The sequence below is a fragment of the Trichomycterus rosablanca genome, chromosome 8 (assembly GCF_030014385.1).
Source record: "Trichomycterus rosablanca isolate fTriRos1 chromosome 8, fTriRos1.hap1, whole genome shotgun sequence".
Classification (NCBI taxonomy): domain Eukaryota; kingdom Metazoa; phylum Chordata; class Actinopteri; order Siluriformes; family Trichomycteridae; genus Trichomycterus; species Trichomycterus rosablanca.
Genome location: NC_085995.1, coordinates 4,786,932 through 4,807,110, shown reverse-complemented (window position 1 = coordinate 4,807,110; position 20,179 = coordinate 4,786,932). Strand labels below are relative to the sequence as shown.

Here is a 20,179-nt window from a genome sequence, read left to right as displayed (position 1 = left end):
AAGCAATAAAAATAATTATATAATAATAAAGAATCAAAAATATTCTATGTGCTAAAAAAAGACATAAATAGTTGAAACTGAATACAGTAGAAAAAGAATAATAAGTGATTTAAATACTTACAGACATATTTATATATTCTTACTGCTGCTTGTTATAAATGTGTTGTATTGTGTTGTGTTGTGCTCCAGGTCATATGAAAGTACTTGTAATAATCAGCAGGATTAGTGGTAAGTACACCAGGACTTTGCGTTTTTTTCCCAACAACAGCTTAAGAAACTCACTCACACTATCAAATACTTCACATTTATTATAAAATAATAGCTATAGATTTTACAATATCTACATACAATTAAAAGTCAAAAGTTTACATACACTTGGGAAAAACATATTTATTATGGTAGTGTTTAGATTTTTTAATTGCCCTTTTCAGTGACTGAACAATTTGGCAAATACTTGAGGTTTTTATAATTTTTTAGGGTTTTATAAATAAATGTACATATTTTGTTTACATTATCATGAGCTTATAGGCTGCAGTGCAAGAATGAAGCTCCTGTTGATGCTTTTTATTTCATTCATTTATTCATTAAAAATTCATTAAAGCTTTAAAATACTGATTTGGAGCAGGAACTTCATTTCTGAACAGAAGTCTCTAAGCCCATGTCAATGTAAAGCCTGATTATTTACTGACTGTGTCACCCATGTTCCAGCAGCTTTGAATTCATAACACACTCAGGTTTTTTGTTTTGTTTTTATTTACACCAGATCATTCAGACAAATTGAAATGACAGCTTGGGTTTTATTCATAAGCTTGGCAGGAATTGGTGTGGTCAAACTAGCCCTATGGGACTAGCCCTATATGGACACAAAGAAGTTACTAGATGTGGTCAAAATTATAGTTACCAATAAGTAAAATAAGTTAAATGCCAATAGACCAGCAAATTAATCATCTAAGTTGTTGTCTGTATATTTCTGGCAGAGAATTTTTACAGTTACAGAGCTTCAATTATTAAATACCAAATCAGTCATACATGTCCCTTTCAAGTGGTTGTAAATTTGACTTTGTACATAACTGTACATAAAAAACAAGAGACATAATGTCTTATTTAAACTCTCCAGTGATAGAAACTGAAAAGGTTTTTATACTTTTTTGTTTGTTTTCATAACAAATCGTCACGTTTTGACTTCATTGGCCTTCCATATACTGCACATACTCAAGGGTTTAAAAATTACACAGCTGTCTCTCAAACAGCGATGTCCATGTGTTCACAAGGGCGAAATCGTTTGTTTTTGTAGATGATTTAATAAATTTTTTATTACAATTATTTGAATTCGATGTTTTATTTCAGTACACGTAGGCAGCTGTGCGGAGGTCAGTTTGCGCATGCGCGGTGCGTACAGTCAGCTGTGGTATTACAGTCGGTTTTATTTGTTTTCACGAGGATTTGTGTATAATTCCTTTAATAACATAATTTATTAATAATTTAGGGTAAAACCACAGGCGGTTAAAAGTAAGAACCATGACAGAAGAGCAAGAAATCATGTGCAAACTGGAGAATATTTTGGAAATAAGGTAACAATGCTTTTATGATGTGGAAACAGTGGGCCACTGGTGGGCTGGGTTGTGTGTGTGTGTGCGCGTGTGCGCGCTGGATCAATCAAACATCAAACCATTTACTGTATAATGATCAATCAGATCTTCTGCAGCTCATTATATAGTAAATAATCTGGTGTTTAGTGGATCTGTTGCATAAAATGGGTCGGTGCATACAAATTCGTGTGTTGTTTTGTGGGAACAAAGGAGCTAACCTGGCTAACATTAGCATTATATTTAATAAATTGGCATGCAAACGTGCACAAATGTCATGCATTTTATATTGTAGACTATATTAAGCATGCATCTCATATATCTCTGCAAATAGGTTGCAGGTTTGCATTAAATGTCATTTTAATTATCTGTTATTCTCTGCACCCAAGCTGCTTTATTATGCATTTGAAAAATTACAGATGTGAACCCAATATCAAAAAAAAATCTCAGGTTCAATCACAGTGGCTTTGTAGGTAGCACTGTCACCTCACAGCAAGAAGGTACTGAGTTCGATTCTCAGGTGGAGCAGTCCGAGTTCTTTCTGTGTGGAGTTTGCATGTTCTCCCTGTGTCATGCACCTAGTACCTCTAGTATTTCTGCATATAAGATACAGGATTGCATTAAATATTGATATGGAATTCTCAAACATGGCAAAGGTCATTTTAATTACAGCAAGAAGGTACTGAGTTCAATTTCCAGGTGGAGCGGTCCAGGTTCTTTCTGTGTGGAGTTTGCATGTTCTTCCCGTGTCATGCACCTAGTACCTCTAGTATTTCTGCAAATACGTTACAGGTTTGCATTAAATATTAATATAGAATTCTCAAACATGGCAAATGTCATTTTAATCTATTATTCACTGCACCCAAGCTGCTTTATTATGCATTTGAAAAATACCAGATGTGAACCCAGTATCTAAAAAAATTAGGGCTGTCGAAGTTAACGCGATAATAACGCATTAACGCAATCTCAATTTAACGCGATTAAAAAAAATAGTGCCATTAACGCAAATTCTAGTTCATGTTGAGACTTGACTGGTAGAACCAACGTTTTAATGTCGGACTTGCCACCGTTGTTCATTTGCGGTTTGTTAAAATAATATAACTGAGCGTCGTAGGGATGCACTTGCATAATAAAGAAATAAATACACGGTATATTCACAAGTTGTCGGGAGCAAAACACTTTATTAACTTAATCTGTTACGGCACTGAATACCGGAGTCAAGCACGCTAGTCCATGAACTATGGAAGCCCCAAAAGGGTCAAAACACACTCACTTCGTGTAGAAACGTCCACTTTTCACATTTCACTTAAAAAACCTTGTTTTCTATAACATTTACACAGATTTTATTTAATGTGATTAATCGCGATTAACTATATGAAATTCTGAGATTAATCGCGATTAAAAATTTTAATCGTTTGACAGCCCTAAAAAAAATCACAGGTACAATCGTAGTGGCTTGGTGGGTAGCACTGTCGCCTCACAGCAAGAAGGTCCTGTGTTCGATTCCCAGGTGGAGGGGTCCGGGTCCTTTCTGTGTGTAGTTTGCATGTTCTCCCTGTCATGCACCGCATACATTTCTGCAAATACGTTACAGGTTTGCATTAAATATTAATATAGAATTCTCAAACATGGCAAATGTCATTTTAATTATCTATCATTCACTGCACTCAGGTTGCTTTATTATGCATTTAAAAAATGCCAGATGTGAAGCCAGTATCTAAAAAAAAAGGTACAATCACGGTGGCTCGGTGGGTAGCACTGTAGCCTCACAGCAAAAAGATCCTGTGTTTGATTCTCAGATTGCCAGGTGAAGCGGTCACATTAGTGATGTACGGTGGGTGCCACATAGCAACATATGTCTTGATTGCTTGGGTTCAGTCCTCACCACCAGTCACTCTTTGTGAGGAGTCTAAATTCATGAGTGTTTCCTGTACCAGGGCTGGACCCACTATGACCTTGACCTGGATAAGAGAGTTGTGAATATGAATTAATTCTGTACCCTTATAACTTTGTACTTTAGAAATAAAACCATACAGCTGCAGAAGATCAAATTTCGGCTGAAGAGTGAGTTTGAAGCTCTGGAGTCAGAGGAGAAACATCTGAGAGAGTATAAACAGGAGATGGACCTGCTCCTGCAGGAGAAGATGGCTCATGTGGAGGAACTGCGTCTCATCCATGCCGATATCAATGTGGTGGGTTTAAAACCTAAAAGGGTTTGATTTGTGCTCTTAGTTGCTAGTTCTGATTTGACTGTAAGGTTTTTTAGCACAGCTCTCCAGCCAAAATGACTAAATATTGATGTGTTCGGGTCGGAGTTGGGGGCATATTTCAGATAATTTTTGTTTCTCATTGCACCAAATTTATATATACTTAATTTCCCTGTGCACTCAGGTGATTTCTGCCTGGTGCATGATCCTCTTGCTGGTCAAGGTGGACCCTTTTACTCCCTTTTTGATTTCCTCCGCTTGTGCCAGCGCATCGACCAGAAAGTAGGGGTTGTTGTTGCGTTGGCAAGGAGGTGAACACCCATCTGACCCCTCCCCCAGACATGGCCAGTTGTTTTTGTTGAGCTTGAAAGTTTCTGTGGTGGTGGGCTACTGTGTTAGTTGACTGTGCCAACCACACACTTTATGTATTAAAAATCCATCTCACTGAAAAAAGAACCTTTAAAACCAATGTGAATAAAAAAGAATCATGTGACGAAGTATAAATTCTATTTTTGGATTTGACTGCAGACGACAAGCATCCTGTTAAAGGTAGAAATGAAACTCCTATTAAAAGAGTTGGGTGGGTGAGTTCATATTTTCTCATTTCCTAATTTCTCCAGATGGAGAGCACTATCAAGCAGTCTGAAAATGATCTGAATAAACTGTTAGAGACAACCCGGCGCCTCCATGATGAGTACAAACCACTGAAGGAGCACGTGGATGCTCTGAGGATGACACTCGGTCTAAACCGTCTACCAAATCTCAACGAGGAAGAGGATCGTCTCTCACTAGAGTCAGTAGTTCATCAACATCATAGAAAATCTTTATGAAATGTGGCCACAGGATGGATTTTATGATGGAAAGCAAGAAGGTCATTTGGTTTAACTTGGTTTCTCATTTCTTCTCTGTAGTTATTTTGAGAAGCAGAAGGCCGAGTGGCAGAAGGAACCTCATGAACCCATCATACCCGAGTCTTTAGCAGCAGCGGCAGCAGCAGCTCAACAGCTTCAGGTCTCGAGGAAACAAGATCCACGACAACCAGCTACGTTCAGACAGCAACCACCACCCATGAAGGTCAGAAATTTATCCGAATTATCAGCAAAAACAAAACAATATTACACAAGGGTAACACAACACATTAGATTTGGTAAGAAAATGTAGCTAATTGATGAGAGCAAGGATGGATTTTAGCAGCCCTGTAGAATAGCTATATATTTACAATAGTCACTGTACATTTTCTACAGGAACACTATGCCACAGCTTGCAATCTAAGGTTTTGAAATACATAGATACATCAGTGTGTAAATAGAGACATTGCTAAGACTCCAGGACTCCACCTGACCACAGTGAGAGTCATTATTTCCATACGGAGAATACTTGTGGTGGTTGCCATGTCAAAGGCTCAGCAAAACTCATCTATGACATCAGAAAATATCCCAGAAAAAACATGAAAAGAAGTACACGTCTCTAGACCCCACAGTCGGGAAAAATCAGTTTTACAAAAAACACCTGGGTGATCCAGAAATATTATCGGATAGTTTTGATCAATGGAATCAAAACTTCTTTTGTTTTCAGCATTTTTGAGCTCTACTGAAACAAAGAAACACCAGTCTCACTTATACTAGAGTTCTAAAGCTGCGCAACTTTCTGCGATTTCCAAACAATGTTCTGGAAACACTGAACAACCTGAACTAATCACAATACTGCAGTTTTTCATTTGTGTTATTTTATATCCACAGGCGTGTCTGTCCTGTCACCAGCAAATCCACCGTAACGCACCAATTTGCCCGCTGTGTAAAGCAAAGAGTCGCTCCAGGAATCCGAAAAAACCCAAGAGGAAACCCGATGAATAAATTATGATTGTGTTCTCTTTTAGAACCTGGTTTCATGTAAACTGTGTTGTAGCTGAATTATTTTTATTGTGTTTCTGTTCTGTACTTTAAAAATGTGGATTTAAATGTGGTAAATAATAATGTGATTAATAAATCGAAGGATTTCGCTCTGTTTTTATATTTTGGTATTACAGCGTGATAAATCTGTAGTTTGTAATTAAGAAATGTTTCTTGGATTTTAGTTCAGTAATAATACAGCTTTACAGTGTTTGGATAAATATAAGTAATTCAGTGTAAGAGCTAGTTTTGCATGTTTGGTGTGTTTAATATGTATTTAACGATTAAATCATTATTTGTTTGTTAATTTGTTTAACACAGTTACGTAGGTAAATGTTACTGAAAGTATTCACTTCAAAATGTTTTGTATTTTTAATATTTGTAATGTGTGATGTGCTTTTTAACTGATGAACTCACTTGTTCAGTAAAAGATGACATACATTTATGAAACTTTTTTATTTATTTATTTGTGTGTGAATTTTGTGATTTTAACTGCAGTTTGTTCCATATTTCCTGGTGGTTATCTGAAGGTTTGGGTAAATCCCTCAGTGTCTCTGCAATCAGCTGAACTGACTCCTAGAAACAGAAACACAAATTATTTTATTACAACTTTCATTTTCAACATGGTTCATGGTAAAATTATTATTACAGATTTAAAATGTTCTTAATTGACCAAATAATTATTAATGAAATGCATGTTTGTATCTAAAACCGTCTAAAATTGATTTCTTTATTTTATATCTTAAGAGTTCAGGTGTTTTAGCCACATCCATTGCTAACAGGTGTATACAATTAATTATATATAATAAATCACATGCTTTCAGCTTTGTTGCAAGTTATGGAAGGCTCTTTCCTGTTCCTGCATGACCGGTCCATAAAGACATGGTTTGACCAATTTGTTGTTAAGATACTTCAGTTGCCTTTTCAATGCCCCTACCCTTACTTCACTGAGCACCTTTGAGGTGAATTGGAATGTGATTGTGAGCCAGGCTTTCTTGCCCAACACTGCCTGATGTGACAAATATTCTTTTGACTGTTTAGGCAAACTTCCCACCGGCATACTCCAGAATCTTATGACAAGCCTTCCGAGAAGAGTGTTATAACCACAAAGGGGAGCATTTAGACAGTTGGCAGATGATTTTTAAAAATTAAGGGCCCAACACTAAAAGCTTGTAGATGGTCAGGTTTAAACCTTCAATCTTAAGTCAATAGTTCAGCACCTTAACCACAGACCCACCACTGAAAAATGCAGCTTTTTCATTAGTTGTGAAAGTGCTGTTGGCCTGGTCAATGCTCAACAAATCTTACTTCTGCTTGTCTCTTTAATTTAATATTTACTTAATTTAACGTCTAACTTTTTACCTAAAACATACCATATATAATTTTAGTTATAGTTATATAGTTTAGTTATAGTTTTACTATGTTTCAGCTTTTCATTGGCTGGTTGTATTACCTGACATTTCTTCTAGATACTGACCTAAAATGGCATAAAAACTGACAGCATGAACAGTATTTTGTTGGTAAAAAAGTTAAGTTCTATGATAAGATCTAAGAGATAAGATAATAAGATAGTAACCTTAAAACTTGACCCCATTATGACAATGCCCCAAAGAGAATGTTTGGCTTACATGATTTTGTAGATGAGTCTGGATTTTTTCCTCTAGCAGACGATTCTGAAGCTGAGTAGTTTTCTTTCTAATGAAAGAATCGAGAGCGAGGTCGGCTTGTTTCTCTGTGCACGCTCTGCATCGAGACGGGTCGTGGAAGTCCTGATTCGCAGCCTAAAATGAATTTGTCATCAATTAATTATAAACCTAAAACCAACTTGCACTGGTAATACAAAATGTAGGTGGAACCTTTGTTATTGTTAGCATCTGATAGCATCCATAATTTATAAATAATAAAACTGAGAGGTCACAGTAAACATTTATGTAAGAGTCTAAGTTAGTTTCTTTTTTAATTATATATAATCTCAATGCCAATAAAGTCTGTTTTTACAACATTCTGTAATCTTGCTTAATGTAACACTTATTATAAACAGTTGCTCAACCAGGTCTCTGTTGTTGGATACTGTGTGTAATCCTCCACTTCTTACCTGCTTCAGCTTCTCTCTGAATGTTTTCATCTTTATGTTCCATATGATGTTTTCAGGTACACACCAATCACCCACTGGTTTCTTCAATTCACATTTATTCTGAATGGTTCCATAATTACACACACCAGCTTGTTTCATGTGGTGAACCTTCTTACAGTTCATCATTAACACCGGTGTTTCTAACCGCTGATCCCTTGTACCTGAAACACAGATTAATATTTTACTCACATTGTTTTTACAGTTTTATACACTGCTAGACATGTACAGTCTGTTCTGAACTCTCTTTTCACTTTTCAGCTGGCCGGGTGTCTAACAGGCACAGTTGGCTTCTCCCAGAGAAGGGAAGACAAAGGCACCTTCAGGAGGAATGGATGTACAGAATAGCATAGCATGACATACACTATACAGCTCTCTGTGAGACTCCACCGCTGGATGGTGAAAATACATATCCAGCAACTGCTCGAGTGACAGAAGGTTATGTGATAGTCTGTGGTGCTTCTTGTTAAGGACGAGTGTGGTGCAAGTGCTGAACATCTTAATGATAACAGTGACATGTGATTATAGGTGATATGACAATATATATCGTATGATGATATAAAAGTTTACACCAGTATAGATTTTGCTATATCCCTAATTCATTTATTATATTTGCACTATAGTTCACTTTAAAATGTATGCTTTACAGTTGATACTTTACAATATATACCAGCCTTACGACGTATACCAAAATAAGACCTTCATATGTACCCACAGGCCCTGTTGTTGTATTGTGTTACTGTGATTATACAGATACTTGTTTGTATAATGTGAATCTTTATAGTGTGTACTATTACTTTTGATTTCTAACTACTAAGACCTTAATTTCCTTTGGGATTAATAAAGTATCTATCCATCCATCCATCCATCCATCTATCCATCTATCTATCTATCTATTCTGCAATATTGATAAAACCTTAGAACTGCTGTAAATGGTCAAAGATAATAAAGAGCTGCTGATCTGAAATCAACCGTAGAATTTATATAATTTCCATTTACAAATAATAATAATAATAATAATAAAACCTAAGGAAGCGTGGCAAAGGAAATTATATTCTTTATACACCACTTTCATTTAAAATAATTGGAATTTCCACTACAGACTGTAACACTAAGCAGAAAAATATAATAAAAGAGTAACATCAATAATGTGATTCGATTACAGTCGCAAACCAAATGTGAGTATTTTGAATAATCACAGTTTTGCTCTGTTGCTTATCAACGATCATGGAGGATTGTGTTAACAGCGGATTTTGTTAACATAGCCTATATTGAGTACAAAAATTTAAATAAAAGTGTATAAAAAGTGTAAAACTCAGTTTGCAGTTAAGACATAGATATGTATAGAGCTTGACATTCTGTTCTTACCAAACACTGTAGCTGTAAACCGAGTTGGTTACACATTTATGTAATTATTCATTTATACTCATTATTGTATTAATTTATAATTACCTGTAAATGTAGAATTATAATCGATATATTATTATAATCAGTAATTAATATTTACACAATAAAACTATTGTTTTATCTACAATTGTTTACATATTCTTCTTTTACTCCACCAACACAATATACAGCTCTAACACTAGTTAGTGACATCTAGCGGTGTGATCAGTATTGCACCTAAAAGAAACGAAAGACAGGGGGAGGGAGGATTAAATACAGTGGTACCTTGTAACTCGACGTCCCCTAAACTCGAAATCTTTAAATCTCAACGCCACTTCCAAGGTACAACTGTACTGTAAAACACATTTTTATTGGAATGGTACAGAGATCTCAAAATTACAAGAAAATAAATTAGTTAGAGACTGTCAAAGTACACTAAAATGTTTTATGCCATGTTTACACTCCCCCATTTCTAAAAGTGCATTTATGTTGTTGTTTGCATGTTTGTTTTTATTCAGATGTTAGCACGGTGGCTCAGTGGGTAGCACTGTCACCTCACAGCAAGAAGGTCCTGGGTTTGATCCCCAGGCAGAGTGGTCCGGGTCCTTTCTGTGTGGAGTTTGCATGTTCTCCCCATGTTTGCGTGGGTTTCCTCCGGGAGCTCCGGTTTCCTCCCACAGTCCAAAGACGTGCAAGTGAGGTGAATTGGAGATACAAAAACATCTGTGACTGTGTTTGATGTTAAAAACTTGTGATAAATCTTGTGTAACGAATAACTACTGTAATTACTGTAACCAAAGTGTGTAAAACATGACGTTAAAATCCTAATAAATAAATAAATAGTTTAAGTGAGTGTTTAAGCTTCATCACTCGTTGCAATAGAAATAAAATAATAGTTTTGAGTTTGGTTTGGTAGGTACGTCGCTACCAGGAAACACTTGGAGCAAGGTAGGAATTTGCCCTGTTCAGGGCATTCATTTACAATGCACCAATGATTCACACGTGCACGCAGGTATTCACCCCAATTAGATGTAATTTAAAGCAACCAATTCAGCTTTAGCACGTTTTTAGGAGGTGAGAGAAAACTAGAGTACCTGGAGAAAATAACAAACTCATTGAGATCCCCAAAACCTCAATGTTAAAACACATAATAAATGAAGGGGCCAGTGATAGCTCAGTGGTTAAGGTAAACAGAAGGTTGCCGGTTCAAGCCCCGCCACCACCAAGTTGCCACTGTTGGGTCCCTGAGCAAGGCCCTTAACCCTCAATTGCTCATTGTGTTCTGCTCATTGTGTAAGTCGCTTTGGATAAAAGCGTCTGCTAAATGCTGAAAATGTAAATGTAAGTAAAAATTTTATATCTAGAATAAATAGTTAATAGTAATAAGTAAACAAAATAAAAACCTACACAAAGTATAAAATACATATAATAAAAATGTTAAAAGAAAAAAATATATTAAAAGTACAATTACACTGCATCTTATGTGAGTGATCAAGAAATGTAAATACATTCATGTTGTTTGCTCTATCAGGTTCATTAGTATTTCATGGTACTATCAAGTAGCAACAAAACAAAAGATAAGTGAGATTCCAGCACTGGGCCGAGTCTGCAGGAATTCAGACTCTAGTTTCCGACACTAAAACGCTGTTAAACAGCTGATTGTGGTTTACAGTGGAACAGGTGTGAGTTCAGGAGGGGAAATGTGTCGACTTCTGAAACAGGAACAGGACATGTGCTGTTGTAGAGTGATAGTTTCAGGCTTTTATTTGTTTAATTTTTGATTGAAAATCACCCTTGATTAATGTGTGTTAATGTCTGGAGGAAAATACATGACTGGGGCTGTTTAAACCAGTGTAGAGAAAAAAGGTGTAGTGAGGAGAAAAGCATATGTGTAAATGCAGCTTGATTAAATATCCCCTCCTTACACAGCCCTCATTATTTTTATCCAGGCTTGGGACCGGAACAACGAGCTCAGACTGTTCGACTAACAGACATACCCAATCACGTCTGTTTAGACACCCGACTGGCTGATAAGCACCACTGAGATTCAAACTGCTGCGCCACCCAAGTGGCCAAGATTGGATTCCTTCAATTAAACAATATTTTTCTATTTGTGCTTATAAATACTATTGTATTTATGTTTTTATTTTTCTCCATTCATACTGTTTACTACAGTTATGCTAATTATGATCTCACTAACAGCATTATTCTAAATAAGCGAGGTAAACTCAAAAGAATGATCTGTATGATATTTACATTTTTGATACAATAATCAGAATCAGAATCAGACTTTATTGAACAAGTATGCTCACACATACAAGGAATTTTACTTTGGTTATACAGATGCTAGCAGTGCACGAAAAATACAATAAGGACAGTCTTACACACACACACACACACACACACACACGCACACACACACACACACACACACACACACACACACACACATACACATACTCTCTCTCTCTCTCTCTCTCTCTCTCTAGATTAGATTAGATTAGATTCAACTTTGTCATTGTGCAGAGTACAAGTACAGAGCCAACGAAATGCAGTAGCATCTAACCAGAAGTGCAAGACAAAGATTATTTACATATAATACAGTTAAAGTGCAGTAGTGACCAGATAAGTAAAAATGAAGAGACATATATTAAGAACAGTAAACAGATAATGATTGTCCAGTGTATAGACTAGTATATTATTACAAAGTTATGAAAGGTGACTACGGTGGCTAAATGAATTAACTACAGTGGCTAAATGAATGATAATAAATAGAATAGAGTATATAAGTATAGCAGATAATATACAATATATACAACAATTAGCATGTATAATTCACATTACGGGTTAAAGGTGCAGAATTCTGTGCAATATAAAAACTATAGTAAAATATATAAATAAGAAATGAATGCAGTATGCAGTCTTGAGATTATATAAGTTAAATAGGTAATTTGTAGATGTACAAGTGTCCCAAAGATCAACAGTTGTAATACTGCAACCATTAAGGTCTTAATGTTTTAAATATATTGTTTGCTTCAGGTTTTGTGATATTGCATTAGGTTCAGTAGCTTTTTTATGATTTATTAAACAGATCTGTGCTTTAGGGCCACCGTACTCCCTAATTATGTTTTCCAAATCTAAATTATAAATAAATTCACAGTTATTATACTGAATTTATATACAGATAATATATAGGTACTGAATGCAGACAGAAGTCTGACAAGGACCCTCAGTGTGTCTAATCTCTATCACATTCTAATTATAACCTCCTGCACCCACCATCCAAGAATGGAAGTTCAGACTGAGCCCATGTGTGGCCTAAATTTAGCCGCTGTGGGGGTTCAGGAGTGTTGCTGTGTCACCCTGTTGTTGGGTTCAGTTTGGTGGATGCAACAGTTTGACTGTTCTGTAGTGCAGAATGCATGAGAAATAATCTGGAGAGTAGCACTGCTCGTCTGTCTGTCCAAGTGAAAATTATTCAGGACTGCACTGTGATTGCACTTTACTACAGGTACGTGCTCTAGGTGTGTATTACCATATTACAGTTTCTACATGAATGTATCAATTTTCTCTAAAATTGCATAAACAATATTAATGCTTTCTAAACAAAGGTAGAAATGTCATAAAGAGTGTTTTGTTGTAGATGTGAGTATCAGTAGGTGATGAATGTGATTAGTAAATGTAGATGTGAGTATCAGTAGGTGAGTGTTTGTTTTGAATGTGATTAGTAAATGTAGATGTATCAGTAGGTGAGTGTTTGTTCTGAATGTGATTAGTAAATGTAGATGTGAGTATCAGTAGGTGAGTGTTTGTTCTAAATGTGATTAGTAAATGTAGATGTGAGTATCAGTAGGTGATGAATGTGATTAGTAAATGTAGATGTGAGTATCAGTAGGTGAGTGTTTGTTATGAATGTGATTAGTAAATGTAGATGTGAGTATCAGTAGGTGATGAATGTGATTAGTAAATGTAGATGTGAGTATCAGTAGGTGATGAATGTGATTAGTAAATGTAGATGTGAGTATCAGTAGGTGAGTGTTTGTTTTGAATGTGATTAGTAAATGTAGATGTGAGTATCAGTAGGTGAGTGTTTGTTCTGAATGTGATTAGTAAATGTAGATGTGAGTATCAGTAGGTGAGTGTTTGTTCTGAATGTGATTAGTAAATGTAGATGTGAGTATCAGTAGGTGAGTGTTGTTCTGAATGTGATTAGTAAATGTAGATGTGAGTATCAGTAGGTGAGTGTTGTTCTGAATGTGATTAGTAAATGTAGATGTAAGTATCAGTAGGTGAGTGTTGTTCTGAATGTGATTAGTAAATGTAGATGTGAGTATCAGTAGGTGAGTGTTGTTCTGAATGTGATTAGTAAATGTAGATGTGAGTATCAGTAGGTGAGTGTTCTGAATGTGATTAGTAAATGTAGATGTGAGTATCAGTAGGTGAGTGTTGTTCTGAATGTGATTAGTAAATGTAGATGTGAGTATCAGTAGGTGAGTGTTGTTCTGAATGTGATTAGTAAATTTAGATGTGAGTATCAGTAGGTGAGTGTTGTACTGAATGTGATTAGTAAATGTAGATGTGAGTATCAGTAGGTGAGTGTTGTTCTGAATGTGATTAGTAAATTTAGATGTGAGTATCAGTAGGTGAGTGTTGTACTGAATGTGATTAGTAAATTTAGATGTGAGTATCAGTAGGTGAGTGTTTTTCTGGTAGGTTCCTCACGACCGTCTGACTGAGATAAAGTGCTGATATGTTTATCTTTTAGAGTTTCTGGTGTGGCTGAAGACTGAATGGAACTGTGAGACCTTCTTGAAAAACTATGCTGCTGGATATTTTTGTCAACATGAGCTTAATGGACATTTCCAAGATCTTTTCCCTCCTTAAACCTAAAGATGATGAAGAGGATGGGTGCAGGGAGCTAAACAAGGCCATCGCTGAGGATGATGAGAAGCTCCTAGCGAACCTGCTCTCTCAGGAACAGTACAGGAAGTGCATTAATAGTCGGAGTGGATGGGGAATCCCAGGCACTCCATTAAAAACGGCAGCAGCTCACGGTCACCTGCGCTGTCTAGAGTACCTGCTGTCCCACGGAGCTGAGGTGGACGGTTTGGATGTAAAAGCTCAGACTCCACTCTTCACTGCTGTCAGCTCTAAACATCTGGACTGTGTATCAGCTCTGCTCAGAGCCGGGGCCGACCCCAACGGTAGCCAGTACAACAACTGCTCCCCGATCCTGACTGCGGCCCGTGAAGGGGACTTGGACATTTTGAAGGAGTTGCTGCGGTACGGAGCCGAGGTGGATGTCAGGGCCAAAGTTCCAGACTGGGCCGCTAACAGCACGGCGTGTCGGGGGGCTCTTTACATTTCGGCCGTGTACGGGCACCTGGAGTGCTTTAAACTTTTACTGCTGCACGGAGCCGACCCTGACTACAACTGCAGCGACCGCAAAATGCTCTCCAGAATCAAGGAACCCAAAACTGTGCTGGACACATGTCTGAAATACGGCTGCACAACTGAATATGTACAGCTGCTGGTGGACTTTGGGGCTAATGTCTATCTTCCAACGATGATTACAGATAAAACGAGTGAGCAAAACGAATCCGTCATGCTGCTGCTCAGAGAGAGAGGTTAGTTACAAACAAATGATCTTTAAAATATATATTATAATAATAAGGCACCGTGGGTAGCCCTGTTCACTCACAGTGACACAAGACCTGGGTTTAATCCCCCAGCTGGGAGGTGGAGTTAGCCTGTTCTTCCTGTGTCCATGTGGGACAAGGGGAAAACATGCAAACTTCACACAGAAAGGACCCTGACCGCTCGACGTGGGAACTGAACCCAGGACTTTCTTGCTGTTATTATTACTACTAATTACTATTATTACCAATCATTTGTTTTATTTGTAGAATTAAATAATCTGTTTATATTCACCTCTAGGTTGGTCTCATACTGTGTTGTGTGTCTGATATGATTAAATTAAACATTATTTTATAATAATATAATAATATTTTTTTTCTTTTTGCAGTTTGTCCCAAAACCCTGATGTCTCAGACTCGACTGGCGATTCGGAAACACCTCTTTACTCTAAACAGACTGAATGTTATAGATGCCCTGGATATTCCACTGATACTGAAGAGCTACCTTAAACACATCACATAAACCTGTACAAAATATTCTTCAGCATCACATCTGTCTTTATTTATATCTTTTATAATGTTTTTTACAAGAGCCATTTGTCATTATCAGCTCTGCTGTACCAGTCTGCTTCTTTATGAAAGCCACCTCTGATTGGCAGTCGGTGAAGGGTATTAGATGAAGGGTATTAAAAGGGTACTAAGTATGATGTTTAGTTTTGGGCTGCAGGAAAATACAGTATAACAGATTTAGTTCAGCTTTAAACTGAAAACACAATCATCTTAAATTACAATTAAATAATAAATTTTTTATTGTGTTTATTAAGAATTGTGTTGTTAGGAAAAGCTTTGATATGTTTTTCTGATCTGAATTCTTCCATTCTTTTAAATGTATCAATTTATTTTATTTTATTTTTATTATTGTGGTGTTTCACTTTTGTTGTATTTTATATTGATCAGCTAAAGGTTTTTTTGTTTTGGGAATTCCTTTAATTCTAAACTTTATATACATTTATATCTTGGAACTCCAAATAAAAGTGCTAAGTTTAGTTAGTGTGAGGTTATTTATTTTTATGCTTTATGTTATTTAATTTATAAGCTTTCTTGAAAACACTGGGTGTGAAGTAGGATTAGACCCTGCAGGGTGTTAAACCATTACAAGGAAAGGAAAAGTTTTATTCGTTTCACCTGTTCATTCATTCATCTGTTTTGTTTATTAGGGTTTTTTAATGTTTTTTTTTTAACATACATTTGTTAATAATGATTTCAGAAGTCTTTACACAGATAGAATGTGTTTAAAAACTCTTGATGCAGTCAGTAAACTCACCAGTATTAAACATGCGTAAAACCAAATGTGAAGTGTCAAATAATGTGTGTGCTGCCCTCTAGTGGACAGAATATACACTACTTTTCCAATACATGTTGTGTTCCCTGACTGCCACCTGATGGCGCTCTTTGCTTCTGTGTTTTAAGTACAGTAGTTCCAGCCTTCGTCCTTAAAAAGCTACTAATAGATTTGTAAAATTAATAAATTCACTTGAATACTGTTTTGGGTTGGTTTGATGTCAGATTTAACACGTTCCGTTTTTTTATTGACAAAATACTTTCAACATAAACAAATTAGGGGGATGAAGAGACTGACAATCTCAGATTGATGACACACCTCACAGCTACATGTTACTTATTTATTTATTTAACAGCAGCCTTTATAAGCTTTTATATCTGCTTTTATGATTTGGTTGTACAACTAATTCAGGAAAGTGTAACATGGAGGATTTTGGACTTAGTCTTTACTTTCTCAGGCTTGAAGCTGTACTGATTATTTTCTGGACATGGCTGGTTGAGATCCCCAAGATCGTTTTGGTTTCCTTAGTTCAGAACACAAATCCAACTTCTGTCTTCAACTTAGAGGAAAAACAGATTTAATAGATATAAGTGTTGGATGGTAAGAGTGAGATGGATAGATAGGCTACCAGTAGCAAAGAAACATAGAAGGAACATAAGAACCAAGCATGTTTATTTCTTTGTTTCATTTCTTTTTCACGTTTTACCATTACTTTATCCTGGTCAGGGTCATGGTGGGTACAATTTTTCCAAAATCACTGTGTGCAACTTATTGTCAAATCTTTGACCAATCCATCGTGGGCCAGTCAATCACATGCACTCTGTGTCTACATGCTATTGTAGCATAGTCATGATTAAATGACCATTTAAGTAATTTAAGTAAAACTTAACCATTTAACCATTAAAGTAACAACGGGTTTCCACAGTATTCCAGAGCCAATGTGTCTATATTTATCACATGAACATGATGGTTTCTTACACAATACTGTCTGAAAGATGAAATGTCAAGCACATTCTACTGTGGATTTGGTCTTGCTCTTCTCAGCCTAAAACTGTTACGAGGGGAGAGAAAGGACCCAAGATGCAGAGATAAATTAAATTATAATTCTTTATTTAACAATAAATAATTATAAACAAAAGACCACGCAAAGGAAAACATAACTGGATCGGGGTGGGGAACCCCGGACGAAGCTGCTGGTGCCGCAGGTAACTGAAAGAGAAAAACAAAGAAGACAAACAATGGAAAAAGTGAAGCACGACGCGAACCCCGATCGCTCTGGTGCAAAGGGGTGCGCTAACCTTGTGCGCTATCGCTGGGGGAAAATGAAGAAAAGCCCATGCACTTACAAATGTCGCAACGGGAAAAAAACACATCAAACCGGAAACCCGGGTAACGAAAACAAAAAAGCAAAAATCGGCTTATTGTCAAAGCCACTCGAGTATTAACACCAGCACGTAGAGACTGGGAATGGCCGGAGCGAAAACGGCTTATAATAAAAGCCACTCGGGCATTAACACCAGCACGTCGGGACTGGGAAGGAGCCGGAGCGAAAACGGCTTATAATAAAAGCCACTCGGGCATTGTCACCAGTACGTAGAGACTGGGAATGGCCGGAGCGAAAACGGCTTATACGAAAAGCCACTCGGGCATTGTCACCAGTACGTAGAGACTGGGAATGGCCGGAGCAAAAACGGCTTATTATAAAAGCCACTCGGGCATTGTCACCAGTACGTAGAGACTGGGAATGGCCGGAGCAAAAACGGCTTATTATAAAAGCCACTCGGGCATTAACACCAGCACGTAGTGACTGGGTAAGAAAAACATTGGCATAGGAGTCAAAAGGGTGGATTTGAACCGGGACTAAAGGACACGGAAAAGCAATGGCTTAACCACTTAGCCACTACGGCTGTAAAGAACCCGCGGCAGCTTTTGGCTTAAGGGATGCTGTGAGATAGCGGTTAGCTTGGTCTTAGCTTCGTGCTAGCATTGCTAGCGATAGCTGAATCTACCGCACCAGCTATCCCTAACCAAGAGAACCAAAACCCTAGCTTACCTCGGCCTTGCGACCTACACACCCCAACGCTCTAGGAGCGCCGGGGGTAACCAGACTGTCCCTAAGAAAGCAAGTTCGTGGTGTGTCACCATGCCAAACAAAAGAAAGAAAAGGAAACAAAAGGTGCGACGCCTGCAGCCTGGTGACGCCCCCTTAAATAGGGAAGTCGCAGCTGCAGGTCGTTCGCCCTAATGAGCTGGCTGTCTATATGAGGCCATGCTCCTAGGTGATCTGTAAGGCCTGCGACGCCAGGAACCGGTGGTAGGTTCTACTGACGCCGCCGACACCTTACAAAAACCTCTCTGAATTTACTAAATCTTTTCACAATTTTATATACCGTAGAGGGTAAAAGACCTAAATTATTTGCAATCAAAGTTGAGAAACTTTTACTTGCAAAGAGTGAGCCATGCGTCGATCCTCTATTTCAGTGGTCCCCAACCTTTTTTGCAGCAAAGACCGGTTTCATATAAGATATAATTTCACGGACTGGTGGGGGCGGGAGGATTTAAAATAGAATAACTAAAGAATGGAAAATCAGTTTGAATCCTAAACTTTTTTTCGATGCAACGAGACGCTGCTCTCACCTAGTGGGGATTGGAGACAACAACACCCGAAGAGATTTGGAAATGTAATTGCTTTTGTAGCGATCTTATTCTTATTATTCTTATCCTGATTATTTATTCTTTCTGTGCAGCCCTGGTAATAAACGGCCCGGTGGTTGGGGACCACTGCTCTATTTCTATCAGGATGCCCTCACCTGTTACCAATTCACCTGCATTTTGTGGAATGCTTTATAATGATGTAACTATATTCTAAAATCTTTTACTGTTATTTTGCATCTACCTCTACTTGTTTGAGTGTTACAGGCATTAAATTAAAATGTACAAAATACTATCAAGCTGGTAAGTGAAAACATCATTTCTTTACTTTTTCTAGTCAGATAATTACCTGAGAAAATGAACAAATCACAGAATTTTGTTTTTATTGCATTTCACAAAGTATCCCAACCCTTTACTTCAGTCAGGACATGTTTCCAAGCTCGTCTTTCTTCTGATTAGAATTCCTAAAAAATATCTCACTTCCTGTGCAGTCCTGAAAGAGGAAGTATATCCATGTTTATTGTAGGCTGACTTCCTGTTTTTAGATTCTTTCTGATACCACACATCTGAGCTTCACTCCAGAAAACTTCCCCTTACCGTTGTCTTCCAATTTTACTTCACATTAGACTCAGACTTTGTCTAACGCATGTTTTATATGTTGTGAAAGATCCGTGTGCTCACGTTTTAGCTCTGAGGCTGAACTGAAGACAGGAACTGGCTCGGACTCTTGTTTCCTCTCATTAATGACTGAGTTGAAGAGAAGGGTGTAGGCTTGGTTTTAACATTGGTAAGGAAACACAGTAATCATTACATACAAACACACACAAATATACGTACATACATACATACACACATACATTGATTTACAACTCCTAATTAGAAATGACGTTGGGACAGGATATTAATTGTTTCTTACAGTACATTTGTATTTAATTGCAGACAATATGAACACAAGATACACAGATTCTCTGGTCAACTTTATGTCTGGTTGATTTGTTAATGTACATCCATTCCTGCACTTCAGGCCTGCAACACATTCCAAAAAAGTAGAAAAGTTGGGTAATAAGGTGCTTTGTCAAGCACTACAATACAGAGTTACATTTAGAAATGCCACTTCAAACTTTGCTGTGTAAAAAAGAAGCCTTATGGTAACCATAAGGTCCAGAAGCGGTGTCGACTTCTCTGGGCTCGGGGGCATCTGGGATGAACCATTACACAGTGGAAACATGTACAGTGTTCAGACGATTCAGTATAAATGGACACCATGTCCATACTGAAAAGGGCCAACCAAACTGTCATCAGCAACAAATCCAAAAGCCAGGGTCTGTCATGGTATGAGGTGTCATTGCC

The 20,179-nt window shown here is 37.3% G+C and overlaps 3 protein-coding genes across 3 annotated transcripts; 2 read left to right on the top strand and 1 right to left on the bottom strand.

Annotated features, from left to right (window-relative positions):
• Window positions 1-1,460: 1,460 nt before the first annotated feature.
• On the top strand, window positions 1,461-5,803 carry LOC134318798 (zinc finger C4H2 domain-containing protein). Its single transcript, XM_062999732.1, has 5 exons — window positions 1,461-1,571; window positions 3,607-3,778; window positions 4,414-4,586; window positions 4,705-4,867; window positions 5,533-5,803. The coding sequence occupies exons 1-5, from the start codon at window positions 1,519-1,521 to the stop codon at window positions 5,644-5,646; spliced, it is 675 nt and encodes a 224-aa protein (XP_062855802.1). The 5' UTR covers window positions 1,461-1,518; the 3' UTR covers window positions 5,647-5,803.
• Window positions 5,804-6,123: 320 nt separating this feature from the next.
• On the bottom strand, window positions 6,124-9,379 carry LOC134318799 (uncharacterized protein C8orf48-like). The gene is made up of 4 exons (XM_062999733.1): window positions 9,266-9,379; window positions 7,778-7,977; window positions 7,311-7,463; window positions 6,124-6,258 (listed from the first exon to the last, which is right to left on the bottom strand). The coding sequence occupies exons 2-4, from the start codon at window positions 7,940-7,942 to the stop codon at window positions 6,142-6,144; spliced, it is 435 nt and encodes a 144-aa protein (XP_062855803.1). The 5' UTR covers window positions 7,943-7,977; window positions 9,266-9,379; the 3' UTR covers window positions 6,124-6,141.
• A 4,663-nt stretch (window positions 9,380-14,042) lies between these two features.
• On the top strand, window positions 14,043-15,358 carry asb12b (ankyrin repeat and SOCS box-containing 12b). The gene is made up of 2 exons (XM_062999731.1): window positions 14,043-14,826; window positions 15,225-15,358. Exons 1-2 carry the CDS (start codon window positions 14,043-14,045, stop codon window positions 15,356-15,358), a joined length of 918 nt encoding a protein of 305 aa, XP_062855801.1.
• Window positions 15,359-20,179: the final 4,821 nt, after the last annotated feature.